Here is an 18,204-nt window from a genome sequence, read left to right on the forward strand (position 1 = left end):
TGAAAGTGAATATCTAACGGTCTGTTTCTGCTTAGTTCAGAAATATCTTCAACTCCAAATCTGCTGGAAACCCCCACTGTTAAATCCATACTGTAATTTAGCATTATACACTGGAACTTTTAAAAAAGGATGAGTAGAAAATAAAACTCATTTTGGCCCAACTGCTTCCTTGTTAAAGGTGGTTGCATTACTTGACTGTCTCTTACAGGGATGACATCATGCAGTTTCAAGAAAGGGAAGAAATAATCAAATAAAGCAAAAAAAGTAACTTTTTACATATTTTATTTTTACAGTGGTCTGCAAATTCAATTATGGTAGCTACAAAAACCTCTTATGGGGAAATGACTATGATATTATTCACCTAGCCTTTGAGGAAACACTGATTGAAGTGGAATCTAGCATTAGCCATTTAGTAGCCAGATGATTTCTATGATTAGCTTGTTGATTATATTGACGAGTGACTCAGAGGACCAAGGTGGATTTAGTAACGTCGTCGGCTCGGGTCCAAGTGGAACAGACCTTCCTATCCCTGTCTGGGTTAGTCATCAGCAGCATGCCACATTGTCATATCTCACTCACTCACTCACTCACTCACTCACTCACTCACTCACTCACTCACTCACTCACTCACTCACTCACTCACTCACACACACACACACACACACACACACACACACACACACACACACACACACACACACACACACACACACACACACGATGCATTGTCATTACTCAGACAACGCTGGGACGGTGTGTTGGACCAAACTCAGTTTCTTCCTCTTCCTCTCTGTGCTGTCATTGCTCAGTAAAAATATTATCCCCACACACTCCTCCTTCCCTTCTCCTTTCCCCTCCTCCTCCTCCCTTCTCATTTCCCCTCCTCCTCCCTTCTCCTGTCCCCTCCTCCTCCTCCTTCCTTCTCCTTTCCCCTTCCTCCTCCTCCTCCCTTCTCCTTTCCCCCTCCTCCTCCTCCTCCCTTCTCCTTTCCCCCTCCTCCTCCTCCCTTCTCCTTTCCACCTCCTCCTCCTTCCTTCTACTTTCCCCCTCCTCCTCCCCTCTTCTCCTTTCCTTCCTTCTCCTTTCCTTCCTCCCTCTCTCTCCTCCTCCTTCCTTCTCCTTTCCCTCCTTCTCCTTTCCATCCTTCTCTTACTGCTCAGTCACAGTGAGACAAAAAAGCATTAGGTCGTCTGTCTGTTATCAATCAAATGTATTTATAAAGCACTTTTTACATCAGCAGATGTCACAAAGTGCTTATTCAGAAACCCAGACTAAAACCCCAAACAGCAAGCAATGCAGATGTAGAAGCACTGTGGCTAGGAAAAACTCCCTAGAAAGGCAGGAAGAAACCAGGCTCTGAAGGGTGGCCAGTCCTCTTCTGGCTGTGCGCGGTAGAGATTATAAGAGTACTTGGCCATTAAGACCAGATTGTTCTTCAAGATGTTCATAGATGACCAGCAGGGTCAAATAATTAACACAGTGGTTATAGAGGGTGCAGCAGGTCAGCATCTCAGGAGTAAATGTCAGTTGGCTTTTCATTGCCGTGCATTCAGAGGTCGAGAGAGAGACTCAAATCAGCAGGTCTGGGATAAGGTAGCCCATCCAGTAAACAGGTCAGGGTTCAATAGCCGCAGGCTGAACAGTTGAAACTGGAGCAGCAGCATGACAAGGTAGCACGTCTGGTGAACAGGTCAGGGTTCCATAGCTGCAGGCAGAACAGCAGAAACTGGATCAGCAGCACGACCAGGTGGACTGGGGATGGGGACAGCCAAAGTTCATCAGGCCAGGTAGTCCTCAGGCAGGGTCCTATCTCTCAGGTCCTCCGAGAAGGGGAGAGAGAGAAAGCAAGAGAGAGATTGGAGAATTAGAGGGAACATACTTAAGATCACACAGGACACCACATAAGACAGGAGAATTACACCAGATAGGACAGACTGACCTGAGCTCCCAGGCACATAGACTATTGCAGTATAGATACTGGAGACTGCGCCAGGAGGGGTCGGGGGACGCTGTGGCCCTGCCCGACAATACCCCCGGACAGGGCCAACCAGGAAGGATATAACCCTACCCACTTTGCCAAAGCACAGCCCCACACCACCAGATGAATATCAACAGACCACCAACTTACTACCCTGAGACAAGGCCAAGTATAGCCCACGAAGATCTCACCCACCGCACAAACCCGGGGGGGGACCGGACAGGAAGATCACGTCATTGACTCAACCCACTCAAGTCGAGTATAGCGAGCGAAAAAAAGCCTGGCAAGACGTCCCTCTCAGGGACGGCATGGGAGAACACAAGCAAGCCTGTGACTCAGCCCCCAGAGGCAAAAAGGCAAGGGTGGTTCATCACTCCAGTACCTTGCCATTCACCTTCACACCCCTGGGCCAGACTACACTCAATCATAGGACCTACATAAGAGATGAGTCTTCAGTAAAGACCTAAAGGTTGAGACCGAGTCTGCGTCTCTCACATGGATCGGCAGACCATTCCATAAAAATGAAGCTCTGTAGAGCTGTTTGCTTAGAAATTCTAGGAACAATAAGGAGGCCTGCGTCTTGTGACCGTAGAGTACGTGTAGGTATGTTCCAGTGGAGGCTGGTGGGAGGAGCTATTGGAGGACAGGCTCATTGTAATGGCTGGAATGGAATCAATACAATGCTACCAAACACATGGAAACAACATGTTTGACTCCGTTCCATTGATTCCATTCCAGCCATTAGAATGACCCCGTCCTCTTATAGCTCCTCCCACCAGACTCGTCTGGTACCAGTCTCTTACGGCAGGGCCAAATCGGAGATAGAGGTATGAGTAAGTTCATGTAATGCTTTGTAGGTTAGCAGTAAAACCTTGAAATCAGCCCTATCCCTAACAGGAAGCCAGTGTAGAGATGCAAGCACTGGAGTAATAAGATAAAGATAAAGATAAGATAAAGTAAGTAACAAGAGTAACAAGATTCTAGCAGCCATATTTAGCACTAACTGAAGTTTATTTAGTGCTTTATCCGGGTTGCCGGAGAGTAGAGCATTGCAGTAGTCTAATCTAGAAGTGATAAAGCATGGATTTCTTTCTTTTCATAATATTTAGACTAAAGGTTTCAGATTTTTTGCAATGTTACAAAGATAGAAAAAAGCTGCTTTTGAAATGTTTTTGACATTTTTGTCAAAAGAGAAATCAGGGTCCAGACTAATGCTGAGATCCTTCACAGTTTTAATTGAGACAACTGTACAACCATTGAGATAAATTGTTAGATCAAACAGAAGATCTCTTTGTTTCTTGGGACCTAGAACTAGCATCTGTTTTGTCCGAGTTTAAAAGTAAAACATTTGCAGCCATCTACTTCCGTGTGTCTGAAACACACGTTTTCCAGGGTAGGCAATTTTGGGGCTTCACCATGTTTCATCATCAGTATGATTGTAGATAGTGGTTAAGAGCGTTGGGCCAGGAACCGAAAGGTCGTTGGTTTGAATCGCCGAGCCGGCAATGTGGAAAAATCTACCATTCTGGGGGTTCATGACCTTTGACTTTGTAATGCCATCTTATTTTGTTTTGGCAACAAAGTTTCACTACGGCGGTAGAGCTTGCTAGTGTCTGTCAGCCTGTCTGTCTGGCTCACTGTCTGTCTGGCTACCTGTCTCTCTATCTGTTTGTCTGTATGTTAACATTCCCGTTAACATTGACATTCACCTATTAGTGGTTTACACAATGTAAAATAAGGTGTTCATCCACATCTGTTATGGGCCCCTATGAGGACACCAGTCATTAGGTTTTACCTAGTTTTTGGTCTGATGAGATTATAATGTGAAAGTCCAGGACACACACACACACACACACACACACACACAACAGCCAACATTGTTCATTAGCAGAGAGCATGGCTCAGTTTGTTAGCCTGTCCTGCAGTAGAATTAATCCAGGGCTGCGGTCCAAACACTTAAAAGACACAGCCTATCCCCTCAGCCCTCAAATTAAGTGGACACTTCTGATGACGCATCATGACATCTGACGAGTATACACTTGCAGGGCGAGGGAGGAAGGAATGATTTTTAAATGGACCGGAAATTCATCACTCGTTCATCCCGCGATTATTGTGTTTTCAGCCACCGGTAGCTTGTGGGTGCTTTATATGCGCTACAGTCAATTATGAGTGTATGTCTACTTATATTAAGTATCTAATTATTAATATGCGCCTACTTTATGATAGCTAGCAAATGATTTAGCTAGCTAACGTTAGCCTGCCTAGCTGGAACTTCTGAAGAAGAAAATGCTTTTATTTCTACAACCAAATCAGCAGGTCTCAAAGAAAACCAAACAAAAACATATTTACTTTTTACGAGACGTGTTTGTGGTTCCGTCATGTGCATTAGTAGCAATTTATTTGCATTCGTTTTTACTTACACTTGTATGTTCATTTCTCCATTGATGTTGTTTTTAAGTTTTCACTGACTTTTCTTAGTGGATGTACAATCGTCACAAATTGAATTATGGGGAGTTTCAGGCCCCCGGAGTGAACATAATTGTACACTCGCAACGCCGATTAAAAACGAGGGCTGAGGGGCTTACGTTGCAAACTTCTCTTGCTTGGCTAATCATTTGGCCTGCCCGCCAAGATGGCGATTGGAATTCCCCCAAGGGCATAAGGCGAGGGTAAGTGGACGAGGGTGTGTCTTTTAAGTGTTTGGACGACAGACCAGGTGAATCCAGGTGAAAGCTATGATCCCTTATTGATGTCACCTGTTAAATCCACTTCAATCATTGAAAATTAAGGGGAGGAGGCAGGTTAAAGAATGATTTTTAAGCCTTGAGACAACTGAGCCATTCAGAGGGAAAATATGAAAAATATGAAGTGCCATTGAACGGGGTATGGTAGTGAGTGTTTCAAGAACTGCAATGCTGCTGTGTTTTTCACTCTCAACAATTTACAATGTATATCAAGAATGGTTCACCACCCAATGGACATCCAGCCAACTTGGCACAGCTGTGGGAAGCATTGGAGTCAACATGGGCCAGCATCCATGTGGAATGCTTTCCAAACCTTGTAGAGTCCATGCCCCGATGAATAAAGGCTGTTCTGAGGACAAAAGGGGGGGTGCGGTGCAACATAATATAATGTTTTGTATACTCAGTGTATATGTATATGAAGGTGTGTAAGGCAGTAGTTACAGATATCACATTTACATAAGTTTTCAGACCCTTTACTCAGTACTTTGTTGAAGCAATGATTACAGCCTCGAGTCTTCTTGGGTATGACGCTACAAACTTGGCACACCTGTATTTGGGTAGTTTCTCCCATTCTTCTCTGCATAGCCTCGCAAACTCTGTCAGGTTGGATGGGGAGCTTCGCTGCACAGGTCTCTCCAGAGATGTTTGATCGGGTTCAAGTCGGGGCTCTGGATGGATTATTCAAGGACATTGAGACTTGTCCCAAAGCCATTCCTGTGTTGTCTTGGTTGTGTGCCTAGGCTTGTTGTCCTGTTGGAAGGTGAACCCTCACCCCAGTCTAAGGTCCTGAGCAGGTTTTCTTTACTCCATTTATCTTTCCCTCGATCCTGACTAGTCTCCCAGTCCCTGCCTTTGAAAAACATCCCCAGGTTTCCTCCAGACGTGATGCTTGGCATTCAGGCCAAAGGATTCAATCTTGTTTCTCATGGTCTGAGATGCCTTTAGGTGCCTTTTGGCAAACTCCAGGCTGTCATGTGCCTTTTACTGAGGAGTGGTTTCCTTCAGGCCTGATTGGTGGAGTGCTGCAGAGATTGTTGTCCTTCTGGAAGGTTCTCCCATTGCCACAGAGGAACTCTGGAGGTCTGTCCGATTGACCATCAGGTTCTTGGTCACCTCTCTGACCAAGGCCCTTCTCCCCTGATTACTCAGTTTGGCCGGCCAGTTCTAGGATGAGTCTTGGTGGTTCCAGACTTCTTCCATTTAAGAATGATGGAGGCCACTGTGTTCTTCAATGCTGCAGAATGGTTTGTGCTTCGACACAATCCTGTCTCAGAGCTCTACAGACAACTCCTTCGACCTCATGGCTTGATTTTTGCTCTGACATTCACTGTCAACTGTGGGACCTTATATAGACAGGTGTGTGCCTTTCCAAATCATGTCCAATCAATTACATTTAGCACAGGTGGACTCCAATCAAGTTGTAGAAACATCTCAAGGATGATCAATGGAAACAGGATGCACCTGAGCTCAATTTCGAGTAGCAAAGGGTCTTAATACTTATGTAAATAAGGTTTTTCAGGTTTTTCTGCAAACATTTCTTAAAACTTGTTTTCGCTTTGTCATTATGGGTTATTGTGTCTAGATTGATGATGCTAATTTTTTATTGAATCCATATTAGAAAAGGTCTCTAACGTAACTAAATGTGCAAAAAGGGAAGGGGCCTGAATACTTTCCAGATGCACTGTATATAGGATGTCCCTTGACTATAATACAGTAGTATACATACTATACATACTGTATGTACAGTCCTTTCAGAAGCTTTGGAGTCAACATGGGCCATCATCCCTGTGGAACCCTTTCGACACCTTGTGGAGTCGATGCCCCGATGAATTGAGGGTGTTTTGAGGGCAACGTGTTCCCAAAGTTTGGTGTACTCAGTGTATGTTTCTATTTTACGGTCTCTGACATCGCTCGTGTGTGTAGTTTTTTATTAGATTTGTATTGCTAGGGATTACTGCACTGATGGAGCTAGAAACACAATCATTTCACTGCACCAGCGATAACATCTATAAATCTCTGTACACGACCAATAAACTTGGATTTTATTTGGTACTGTAACTCATTGGGCACCACTCCCACGTTGACACCTGGGAACCCTTTTTTGTTTTGTGCTGAAAGGAGCTTGCTCTGGGGTGCAGTGGCACTTTGCTGCTAGACTAGGTTAGTTCCTAGTCCCTTAGGATAGCAGAATAAATGTGATATTTGATACTGCTTTTCTTTGAGATCTCAATGGTGAGATGTTTGACATTTTACATTCTCGTAAATCAGTATGTTTGTGTGTGTGTTCTGAACTAGGCATTTTTGCAACTAGTGGAAATATTTGGCATCCTGGGTAACCACACACACACAAACACAACCACCCAATATGAACGACTGTGGATACCAGGACTGATACCAGGACTTGCCATTGTTTGCAAATGTATTGTGAAATGTATTTTAATGTTTCAAAATGGTATTTTATTGTATGTTACTGCCTTAATGGGTAATGGGGATCCATAATAACTGAAAGACAACACACCTAAATAAATCTAAGCAGAATCATGAAATGTCACTACTGATTTGCCCTTTCAAATAGAGCAGCAATAGTAGTTTTCATTGGCATTCTTTAAATCTCCCACTCTGTTTTCTCTCCATAGGTGTGTGCGGCGGTATGAGAACCACGTGAATCGCTGTCATCCCTGCACCGCAGCCTTTTCACCCTGTGGACGATTCATTGCTTCTGGCTCTGAAGACAACTGTGTGAGTGGTGGTTCCTTCCTACTTGTCCTCCCTCTCCTCCTCCTCTTCCTTTCTCTCCCTCTATTCCTCCTCCTCTTCTGTCTCATCATCCTCCTTTCTATGGAAAAACGTGACCTGATATGGAAGTTAAAAGGTAGGGGTTGAAATACAGGTGGAGAGTCAGAGGTTCGTGTTACTGGATTTCACCGGCTTCGTCCTCTCCCTTGCACTAATCATTTTTGACACCGTCTAAAATACCTTCAATACCTGTAATAAGTCTGAAATATCTTCACCTAGAGTTGTTTAATGTTAAAGTGACACATGACACAGCGGGAAATGTCATGGAAAGCATCTACGATGTGATGTCAAGGGCCACCAGCCCTGGTCTGCATAAAGCGCTCTAATATGTCTTAAATACCGTGAACTGGAGTCTGTACTGTATGGTGTCACAGGCCATCACCCTACGTTGTAATAGCTGTAGTAAATCATGCAAAGGATTGCCATTTGACAGTAACTTAAAGGGAGCAAGGTGGCAAGTGCAATTCTGTATTTCATATTACAGTGTACAGTAGGTGCATTTGTTTTATGTTACAGTGACACATGATACATAGTCATTTATTTTATGTAAATACTTTCCCCGTGTCCCACAGAGAATAGGAAGCACTACCATTTTACACAACATTAAAGACATGCTCCGGAACCTTTGAAACCTCCCGCTTTGGGCTGGATGTGTCAATGTGTAGTTCATACATGCATAATCTATGATCAGAATTACTGTTTTACCTCAATTAGCCACAAAATCCCTAGTTTGAAAGCAACTGTTTTTCTGGAAGCTTTCCCTACATTTCCTCCCGTGTGGGCCAACCCCCTAGCAATTTGAGTTGTAGCCAATGATCTTCAGCCTCTCACCATTTGAGTGACAACTAACAAGATGCACACATAGCAGAGCGAGAGAGAGCAATGACGTGGTGCAAATAGCTGCACATAGGTGACATAGTACGCAATGTCCAGCTCACGAGCACTACTTTCACTACTGGCTAAAAAGTATACAAAAGTATCGGAGAATCACTTTAAATACGGCCAATGACCAGTTTTATGTCTTTAGTACATTCACCTAGAGTTGTTTGATGTTAATCTGACAATGGAATGACATGACTCATGCTTTTTCCAAGACAGTCCCACAGAGAATAGGAAGCAAGAGGAATGCTTGTCATGGCAAGCGCATCACTGGCAAATCAATGCATGTGTGTGCATGCATGTGTGCAGGGCCGGCTCTAACCTTTTGGGGTCCAAAGCTAAATGTTGTTAGGGGCCTCCAGACCTCATGGGCAAAACATTTTAGTGGCCCCCCTCTTGACGGCAGAGAGAAAAAATATAATTGTAGAGTCAATTTCCTGCAGTTCTCCACATTTTGCCATGGGACTTAGAGAAAATGTTGCAGTTTTAAAGCAAGTTTGCTGCAAATTGACAAATTTTGTCATGGGGCAAAGAGAAACATTTGCAGTTTTACAGTTACTTTCCTGCAATTCTACACATTTTGCCATGACTTATACCATGTTATTATGACATCTGGGTGAGAGTGACTAACAACATCCCTGTGTGCCCGGTTGGTAATTCAACCATGATTACTACAAGTATAGACAGCTGACTAGACTCATTTACCAATCTAAGAACGTTTAGCCGACATGGAATGGCAGTGTTAATTTCATCAACAATAACTATGAGGAAAAGTGATCATCAACGACTTATTCCTGAATTAAACTATGACGATAGCTAGAAGAGATGCCCTGGAATAAAACGCAAACTATTACAAATGACTTTTCATTTTAGTTGATGAAAATGGGACGAGACAAGAATTCCATGTGAGACTAATGGGCATTTAATTTGACATGAAGCTCCCTTTCATCTGTTTTGTCCAATCATACGCCAGCATACATGCATAATATTTCAGGTAATCCTCTCATTGGCAGCTGTGACTTGACTTGTATCTAACCTCAACTAGAAACAATGTTTACTCTCTTACTTTCATGTAGGCAATGTTTTCTTTGATCACGACAGAAGCTCTATTTTCCCATGTGTGCTGTTATTCATTAGTCTGTGTTGACGCACTTCCATTGTAGTCCACAAATGCGAGTTGCAGTTGCTTTTTGTTGTTGCTATTTGTTGAATATTAGGAGTACAGTAGTACTTCTGGCATTTTTGCAAGCCTCAAAATCTCCCCTGTCATTCACTCCCTTGACAGTTATGGCTGTGAGAATTTAGTCATTTAGCAGACTCTCTAATCCAGAGCGATTTACAGTTAGTGAGTGCATACATTTTAATACTGGTCCCCTGTGGGAATTGAACCCACAACTCTGGCACCATGCTCTACCAACTGAGCCAAAGACGAGACTAAAATAGTCCAGTTTTAGTCGACTGATAATAATTCAAACTAACTATGGATGAAATTACAAAAAAGACAAAAAAAAGACTAAAAGTTATTTTAAGACTAAAACTAAAATAGCTGCCAAAATGAACACTGACATGGGCTATTTGAGTCTCTGTCAGTGACTGACATGAAAAGAGAAAAACTGCTGATCCAGAGTTCCCCAATTTTTTATTATTGTCAAAGAATGGGTGGGGGCCCCCTAGCAGCCGTGGGGCTGTAGGCGGTCGCTTATGTTGTTTATGCCTGGAACCGGCCCTGCATGTCTGTGTGCTTGCATGTGATTTCCAGGCAGTTCATTCCAGTGTATGTGTGTTTGTCGTTAATTTGTTTGCGCATGTTTGTGCGTGCATGCATGTGTGTGTGTGAGAGGGCATCTAGACAGAGCAGTCCAGATTTACTGCAGTACAATGCCTTCTTTTCCTTTTATCTCCTGATAGAGATGGATTTGCAGAAGAATGCTTTCTGTTCTGGGTGTATAATTTATACGCTGGCATCCGATTTGAGTTATAGGCTCAAATTGAGTTATAACGCTGTTATGGGTAACTTCTAAAGCTCTGACTTTACTTTATCGACAAGCCTTGTGCGCCATCTGGGCTAAAGGCCAAACTGCAGAATGCTTAAGATTATGGACAGGGGCACACTCAACTACTGTAAATATAGAGCTCAGGTGAAAAGGTTGATGCACTGTAGTGCATATTTTGTCTTGAGCGGATGGTCGGGGGGCCAGAACATAATTACAAATAATTTGTTGACTACAAATTGACTACAATCATTTATTGACTACAGATATAATATTTGATTAAAACATAATCATTTCAAACCTTGATTACATTTGTATATGATCACGTCTCTCTATTATGCGTGGGAATACATGGGAAGAGATTTCCTAAATTAAAATCCCTTCGAGCTGAGTTCCTGGTGTTTTTTTTTCAGCATTTTATGTCTGAAGAAATATATAATAATAATACCCAGTTTTATTTTTGTTCAGGAAACCAGTTAAAACCATGGTCTGCCAGTTGGGGTGTAGCCTTAGTTGCCTGCCTATGAAAAAACAAAATGCGCTGCTGGTGGTTTAGGTGCATGTCGTTGTACAATACATGGGAAACATGGCACAGTACATGGCACAGTACATGGCACAGTACATGGCACAGCACATGGCACAGCACATGGCACAGTACATGGCACAGTACATGGCACAGTACATGGCACAGCACATGGCACAGCACATGGCACAGTACATGGCACAGTACATGCCACAGCACATGGCACAGTACATGGCACAGTACATGGCACAGCACATGGCACAGCACATGGCACAGTACATGGCACAGTACATGGCACAGTACATGCCACAGTACATGGCACAGTACATGGCACAGTACATGGCACATACACATGGCACAGTACATGGCACATATACATGCCATACTATTCTGTTATTTCCATGACGGGACACCTTTTAAACCTGCTACAGAATAGGTCTTCCCTCTTCTTGCTGTACAAAACATTGTCTGCGTCCCAATTCTCCACCCTTCTGCCCGTCATGAATTTACAAATGGTGGAAACCCAAAGCCAGTGCTTACCCCAATCCAATGCTTTCCAATTCCTGACGCGGAATGTGAGAGACAAAGACTGTCATGGAATTGGATCTTCAAAGGCCAACACACTCACCTCAGATTTGTACCACATGGCAAAGCGAAAGGGGCTCATTCCTGAACGATGTGTAGAGGTCACAAATCCACGTTCATTGTCACATTTTATTTGCTCTCTCTTCCCTCTTTCTTCACAGTTTTTTTTTCTTCCAATCGTGTCTGTCTTTCCTCTGGACTTCTGAGTAAATCTAATCTCTGGTCTTTTATTGAGCAGCTGCTTTGTGTTTAGTGTTCCCTTACGGAAAAAACACATGAATTTCACGTGAATACATGTGAAGTGTTCCAAAAACACATGTTTTTATGTGATCACATGATCTTATGTGAGACTAATGTGATAACAGGTGACAACCACAGGAGGTTGGTGGCATCTTAATTGGGGGGGCTGGTGGTAATGACTGGAACAGAATGGGCGGAATGCTATCAAACACATGGTTTCCATGGTTTCCATGTGTTTGATGCCATTCCATTCTCTCCGTTCCAGCCATTATTATGAGCCGTTCTCCCCTCAGCAGTCTCTACTGGTGAGAACATGTAAAGCAACATGTGATAACATGTGATCACGTGTGAAGTGTACCTACTAAAACACATGTTTTCACGTTATCACATTTTGCTTTACATGTTCTCACCAGTGGAGGCTGCTTCACGGTGTAATAATGGCTGGAATATGTAAAAACGTGATAATGTGTAAAGTGTTCCTAAAACACATGATTTAACATGTTAAATTTCATGTGAAATGATGTGATTTTCAACGTGAAATCATGTGGTTTTTCTGTAAGGGTTGATCCTCTCTATGACTGGTGCCAAACCAGCGACAGAACTGTCTAAACAATTCATCCCTCCCAACCAAGACAACAGTCAGTGGAACTTCTTACATGAAGTCATCGTGTTGAGCTGGGGAGTTATGTTAACCTTCTTAACAGGCCACTGAACAGTAAGACAGAACACTGGAACATTATTTTGAAATAGTACACTACCGATGTCACAAGAATTCATTCTTCTGAAGATTAGTCACTGGAACTTGGAACTTCTTCCATGTTTGTCCAGTGTTGTCATTGCTAGGCCACTAAACAGTCCACTAGAACACTGAATAGATCAAGAGATCAAGATCAGTTTATCCGTGTAATTGTACACAAGGTCCAATGAAAATGTAACTTCCACTTTATCCCAATGCTTACGAAAGACACACATATGCATGCATACACATACAGGTTGGAGCAGGAGCCTGCCACACTACAGTGTCCCTGGAGCAGTTTGTGTGGGAGTTGAAATGCCTTGCTCCAGAACTGATGAGTATATCCGTTACAACAATTCATCCCTCCCAACCAAGACAACAGTCAGTGGAACTTCTAATCCATGGCTATCCACCAGCACAGTTGTGTTGAGAGACAGAGTTCTGTTCAATTGGCTTCAGGGTCACTAAACAGTACAACAGCACAGTCGATTGTACATTGAACTGAATAAACCACTTCAGTAGACCACTTCAGTAGACCACTAGAGTAGACCACTAGAGTAGACCACTAGAGTAGACCACTAGAGTAGACCACTTCAGTCGACCACTAGAGTAGACCACTAGAGTAGACCACTAGAGTAGACCACTAGAGTAGACCACTTCAGTCGACCACTAGAGTAGACCACTGAACCAATGATACGTTTAACCTTCAAACATGTATCTTTAAAGCTAGAGCACGAATAGAACATTGAACCCTTGTGTATAGGCCTATAACTTAACTTTTAAGTCAAGCACTTTCTTGTTCTACAAGATAAAATATATGAATGCATGTAGTAGCTATTTTGGTGGCCTGGTGAGTCCAATTCCTTGAAGATGACTGTTCATTTTAGTATTTTAAAGAGTTGGCTCAACATAGCTTCTTGCCATGTGTGGACCAGACTCAGTAAGAGATTTAATTTGTATAAAAGAGTTGTTAGTGAAAGACATGAAAGCGTCCACTTGCCATTCAACATTTAGCTGGCTAGGACAATGTACTAAAATGTGATGGATTGCTTCCACCAATTTTAATTAGTCAGGTAGGTGAGAGGGTCAAGCACACTCAACTCGAGCTCTGTAACTCAAATGTTAGTTACAGAGAAAGTACAAGGCCCTGGGAACCATCACAACCTAAGAGGCCTACAACTCAGTCCAGTCATGAAGCTTATTTTAGATGGCTGTTGAGCAAAGACGGTGAATAGCACCCTGGTGGTTTGGTAATAAGAAACCCAGGCCTTAAACTATGCGGTTTGAATGCTTCTTTCTCCAGGTATAAATCTTGCCCTGGTTTTGGAGGTCAAAGCGAATACGTTTTTCCCTCCCTTCACTCAGTGATATATATCTGTAATATAACCGAGCATGTTCTTCAGCCAAATCTTTGTGCCAGATGACTCGATCAACTGTCTCGATTGATGTTTTGTCTTGTATCTTCATCCCAATGGTGTTCGTTTACTTATAAATTCATGATTGTTTGTTATTTAGAGTGCATGATGTACAGTACATCTAATAACAAATGTAGAGATGTTATAGAAAGATGAGAGGCTGGTTACACAGTTTAGATGTTTGTAGAAAGATGAAAGGCTGGTTATACAGAGTCAGGTTTTTTTTGGTCTGATGACCTGACGAGTCTCAGGTATAAAACATGGGGGTCATTCCATGTCAATTCAACGAAAGCATGAACTCCACCAATCTCAGATTGTGAAACTTCAAATTATGAGAATCAGATAATACAAAGATACAGGCGTCCTTCCTAACTCAGTTGCTGGAGAGGAAGGAAACCGCTCAGGGATTTCACCATGAGAACAATGGTGATTTTAAAACAGTTACAGAGTTTAATGGCTGTGATAGGAGAAAACTAAGGATGGATCAACAACATTGTAGTTATCCACAATACTAACCTAAATGACAGAGTGGGAATAAGAAAGCCTGTACAGAATTTTTAAAAATCTAAAACATGCATCCTGTTTGCAACCAGGCACTAAAGTAATACTGCAAAATATTTGGCAAAACAATTCACTTTTTGTCCTGAATACAAAGTGTTATGTCTAAGGCAAATCCATTACAACGCATTACTGAGTACCACTCTCCATATTTTCAAGCATAGTGGTGGCTGCATCATGTTATGGGTATGCTTGTAATCGTTCAAAATAAAAAATAAACAGAATGGAGCTAAGCACAGGAAAAATCATAGCGGAAAACCTGGTTCAATCTGCTTTCCACCAGACTTTGTGTCACGTTCTGACCTTTATTTCCTTTGTTTTGTATTTATTTAGTATGGTCAGGGCGTGAGTTGGGTGGGTAGTCTATGTTTGTTTTTCTATCATTTGGGTATTTCTATGTTTCGGCCTAGTATGGTTCTCAATCAGAGGCAGGTGTCATTAGTTGTCTCTGATTGAGAATCATACTTAGGTAGCCTGGGTTTCACTGTGTGTTTGTGGGTGATTGTTCCTGTCTTTGTGTTTTGCACCAGATAGGGCTGTTTAGGGTTTCACACGTTTCTTGTTATCAGTTGTTCATGTTTACGTATTAAAAGAACCATGGACACTTACCACGCCGCATATTGGTCCTCTGATCCTTTTCGCCTCTCCTCTTCGGAAGAAGAGGAGGAAATCCATGACAGAATCACCCACCCAACTCGGACCAAGCGGCGTGGTAAACAGCAGCGACGACAGCAGCAGCAGCAGCAGCAACAACAGCGGCCAGCATCACAGGACTACACAACTTGGGAGGAGATAGACAGGTGGGCGGTCGACCCAGGGAGAGTGCCGGAGCCCGCCTGGGATTCAATGGAGCAGTGCAAGGAAGGTTACAGGAGGATGAGGTTGGCGAAGCCAGCACGGCAGTGCAACAGGTACGAGAGGCAGACGAGGTGTGGTACTAAGCCAGGTAGCAGACCTGAGCTCACTCCTCGTGCTTATGATAAGCAGCGCATTACTGGTCAGGCACCGTGTTATGCGGTTAAGCGCACGGTGTCGCCAGTGCGTGCCCATAGCCCGGTGCGCTATAGGGCAGCCCCCCGAAAGTGCCATGCGAGTGTGGGCATTGAGCCAGGGCGTATGGTGCCTGCTCAGCGGGTCTGGTCGCCGGTACGCAGTTTTGGTCCAGGTTATCCTGCGCCGGCTCTGCGTGCTGTGTCTTCGGGGCGCTGGGAGGGTGCAGTGCGTCCTCTGCCTGCGCTCCGCTCGTGCCGGGCAAATGTGGGAGTGGAGCCTAAGGGAGAGGTGCGTGTAGTAAGCACTAGATCTCCCGTTCTTACCCACAGCCCGGTTCAACCTGTGCCTGCACTCTGGAGGGTCCGGGCTAGAGTAGTTGTCCAGCCTGGGGAAGTGGTGCCAAGGTTGCGCACCAGAGCTCCAGTGCTCCCCCACAGCCCGGTCCTTCAGGTGCCTCCTAACACCAAGCCTCCTGAAGGTCTCCCCAGCCTGGTGGTTCCTGTGGCAGCCCCACGCACCAGGCTGTCTCTCTGTCTCCTCCCTGCAGGTGGTCCCGCCTGTCCGGCGCCGCTGCCGGATCCTCCCACCTGTCCGGCGCCACTGCCGGAGCCTCCCGCCTGTCCGGCGCCGCTGCCGGAGCCTCCCGCCTGTCCGGCGCCGCTGCCGGAGCCTCCCGCCTGTCCGGCGCCGCTGCCGGAGTCTCCCGCCTGTCCGGCGCTGCTGCCGGAGTCTCCCGCCTGTCCGGCGCTGCTGCCGGAGTCTGAGGCGCCAGAGCCCCTCAGCCCAGAGGCGCCAGAGCCCCTCAGCCCAGAGTTTCTGCCCCTCTGTCCAGAGCTTCTGCCCCTCTGTCCAGAGCTTCTGCCCCTCTGTCCAGAGCTTCTGCCCCTCTGTCCCGAGCTTCCGCCCCTCTGTCCAGTGGGGTCATTGAGAGGGGTGGCCAGGGTTAGAAAGCCACGGAGGCGGACAATAAGGCGGACAAAGACAATGGTTAAGTGGGGTCCGCGTCCCGTGCCAGAGCCGCCACCGCGGACAGATGCCCACCCAGACTTTTAATACGTAAACATGAACAACTGATAACAAGAAACGTGTGAAACCCTAAACAGCCCTATCTGGTTCAAAACACAAAGACAGGAACAATCACCCACAAACACACAGTGAAACCCAGGCTACCTAAGTATGATTCTCAATCAGAGACAACTAATGACACCCTCCCCTATAGGTCAAGGTTTTGCGGCCGGAGTCCGCACCTTTGGGGGGGGGGTACTGTCACGTTCTGACCTTTATTTCCTTTGTTTTGTATTTATTTAGTATGGTCAGGGTGTGAGTTGGGTGGGCAGTCTATGTTTGTTTTTCTATCATTTGGGTATTTCTATGTTTCGGCCTAGTATGGTTCTCAATCAGAGGCAGGTGTCATTAGTTAGTCTCTGATTGAGAATCATACTTAGGTAGCCTGGGTTTCACTGTGTGTTTGTGGGTGATTGTTCCTGTCTTTGTGTTTTGAACCAGATAGGGCTGTTTAGGGTTTCACACGTTTCTTGTTATCAGTTGTTCATGTTTACGTATTAAAAGAACCATGGACACTTACCACGCCGCATATTGGTCCTCTGATCCTTTTCGCCTCTCCTCTTCGGAAGAAGAGGAGGAAATCCATGACACATTGGGAGATGAAGTCACCTTTCAGCAGAACAATAACCTTAAACACAAGGCCAAATCTACACGGGAGTTGCTTACCAAGAAGACAGTGAATTTTCCTGAGTGGCTGAGTTAGTTTTTACTTAAATCTACTTAAAAATGCATTCCCTCCTTCAACCCATTAGTTTTTTAGGGAGGATATGACATATTATGTCCCTATAGTGCCTCTCATGGTATTTTTTCCAATGCAACATTTTTGTTGAGGCAGAGTTGTTTTAATTACTTTTCCAGACTAGTGAGTATCAAACTGTGTCTGTAAGACATCCAAGATTTTTCGGAAGAATCCCTTCTTCTCCCTAGCCGACTTTACCTTCCTTTTTTTCTTCTGTGTGTTTGGTGAAAGCAGTGGAATAATATATGGATGCTGATGGTTGTCTGATTATTAATCGCAGGGACTTGTCTTCTCTCGATGAAGCAACAGAAGTTTGATAGCATCTCCTTTGAGAGTGGACGCTTCCAGGCATTTCCTGGCAGCCGGTGGGGCTTGGTGAAGCGTGTATGGTAGTGAGCTACAACATACTTTATTTGTGACTGCCCTGAGAGTGGCGTGAGCCAGAGGCATTTGTATTTGTCTTCATATTTAACAAGACAATCATGGAAAAAGAACTCTCAAAAAAGAACTGAACACCCCCCAAAAAGACTCCCTAAAAATTGAAATTGTGTTCGGGCCTATTTGATATGACACAGTTTCCACACACTCAAATAAGAACAGAATGTAGGCAAGTACACTAGAACAAAGCTGTTATCAGAAGGCTTCGGGATTCAGTGTGTATGCTTGGACTTTAATTGTAAAGTTGGATGTTCAGCTTACACAACTCCTAGTGCTTAGGGAAAACTATCTCTAAACCTGCAACCCCAAAAAATAACATTGATTATTTTCTTTGTTTTTAGAGCTTAGTTTGTTGTCAAAAATAAATGACAATTCAAGTAAAACAGGATTTTATTAAGTTAAAAGGACAATTGAAATCCTGTGCCTTTAAACAGCTTGGAAAATTCCAGAAAATGTCATGGCTTTAGAAGCTTCTGACATCATTTGAGTCAATTGGAGGTGCACCTGTGGATGTATTTCAAGGC

General features: G+C 44.1%; 1 protein-coding gene across 1 annotated transcript in view; it reads left to right on the forward strand.

The window, feature by feature from the left end:
• The window catches only part of wdr27 (WD repeat domain 27), a 159,978-nt gene that overhangs the window by 76,707 nt on the left and 65,067 nt on the right, over nucleotides 1-18,204 (forward strand). The window contains exon 22 of the mRNA XM_031804757.1: nucleotides 7,359-7,461. Coding sequence (XP_031660617.1) covers nucleotides 7,359-7,461 — 103 coding nt within the window. The remainder of the gene's footprint in view (nucleotides 1-7,358; nucleotides 7,462-18,204) is intronic.

This window comes from Oncorhynchus kisutch, linkage group LG25 (genome assembly GCF_002021735.2).
Source record: "Oncorhynchus kisutch isolate 150728-3 linkage group LG25, Okis_V2, whole genome shotgun sequence".
In the NCBI taxonomy this organism is placed as follows: domain Eukaryota; kingdom Metazoa; phylum Chordata; class Actinopteri; order Salmoniformes; family Salmonidae; genus Oncorhynchus; species Oncorhynchus kisutch.